Source organism: Austrofundulus limnaeus, unplaced genomic scaffold (assembly GCF_001266775.1).
Source record: "Austrofundulus limnaeus strain Quisiro unplaced genomic scaffold, Austrofundulus_limnaeus-1.0 Scaffold364, whole genome shotgun sequence".
Taxonomy (NCBI): Eukaryota; Metazoa; Chordata; class Actinopteri; order Cyprinodontiformes; family Rivulidae; genus Austrofundulus; species Austrofundulus limnaeus.
In genome coordinates, this window is record NW_013952766.1 from 202443 (window position 1) to 203543 (window position 1101).

The 1101-nt window shown below is 41.5% G+C and overlaps 1 protein-coding gene across 1 annotated transcript in view; it reads left to right on the forward strand.

The window, feature by feature from the left end:
• The window catches only part of LOC106528217 (cGMP-dependent protein kinase 1), a gene marked incomplete in the record, with an annotated part of 33407 nt that overhangs the window by 18891 nt on the left and 13415 nt on the right, over window positions 1–1101 (forward strand). Inside the window, 1 exon segment of the mRNA XM_014023333.1 lies at window positions 562–675. Coding sequence (XP_013878787.1) covers window positions 562–675 — 114 coding nt within the window.

The window sequence follows — 1101 nt, forward strand, 5'->3', positions numbered from 1 at the left end:
TGTGGTTTCATATTCTTGTCTTGGTTTCATCTTCTCATCGTGGTTTCATCTTCTCATTGTGGTTTCATATTCTTGTCTTGGTTTCATCTTCTCATCGTGGTTTCATCTTCTCATTGTGGTTTCATATTCTTGTCTTGGCTTTATCTTCTCATCGTGGTTTCATCTTCTCATCGTGGTTTCATCTTCTCATTGTGGTTTCATATTCTCATCATGGCTTTATTTTCTCATCGTGGTTTCATCTTCTCATCATGGCTTTATTTTCTCATCGTGGTTTCTTTTTTCATCATTTTTTATCTTATACTGATTTCATTTTCTTATTGTGGTTTCATTTTGTCGTCCTGATGACATATCACTCCCAGGTTTATCTTCTCACCATTCTTTTATGTACTTAAAATAGTTTTATCTTTTACCATCATAGTGTGATAATTTTAGTTTTAATCTTTTGGTTTTGTGTGAGATTTGAACAGAAAAGAGATTTTCTACATTCAGACTTTACCAAACAATATTTGAGACTTCCTTTTCCACGATGCCCTCTGAGCTCGTTTGTGTTCTTTGATGCAGAGGGGAAGGTGGAGGTGACCAAAGAGGGCATGAAGCTGTGCACCATGGGACCAGGAAGAGTGTTCGGAGAGCTGGCCATTCTCTACAACTGTACCAGAACCGCCACTGTCCGGAGTGAGTTGATCCACAGACACACCAAAACCACAGACACACCAGAACCTTTTGGACCCATAGATACACCAGCTGTTTGGATCAGAACTCATCCAGAACTCTGACCCTGTCTTTATACTTGACTCTAATTGGATTGGCGATGACTCAGAACCAAACCGGACCATCAGAGGTTCTGAGTGCAGCGTGTTCCTGATGATAAGAGTTCTGTGGCCCGAGAACAAACAGAACCACCCCCGGTTTGTGTGGATGATCCTCCTGGATCCAAACTGAGTTAAAGTTCTGTTTGAAGGAAAGTTCTGATTGGTTCTGGAAACATCTGCTGCTCTTTTCTTCAACGTGAAGATCCAGAGGGACCAGAACCGGATCTTGAGATCAGAGTTCTGACAGGTGTGTGTGTGTGTGTGTGTGTGTGTGTGTGTGTGTGTGTGT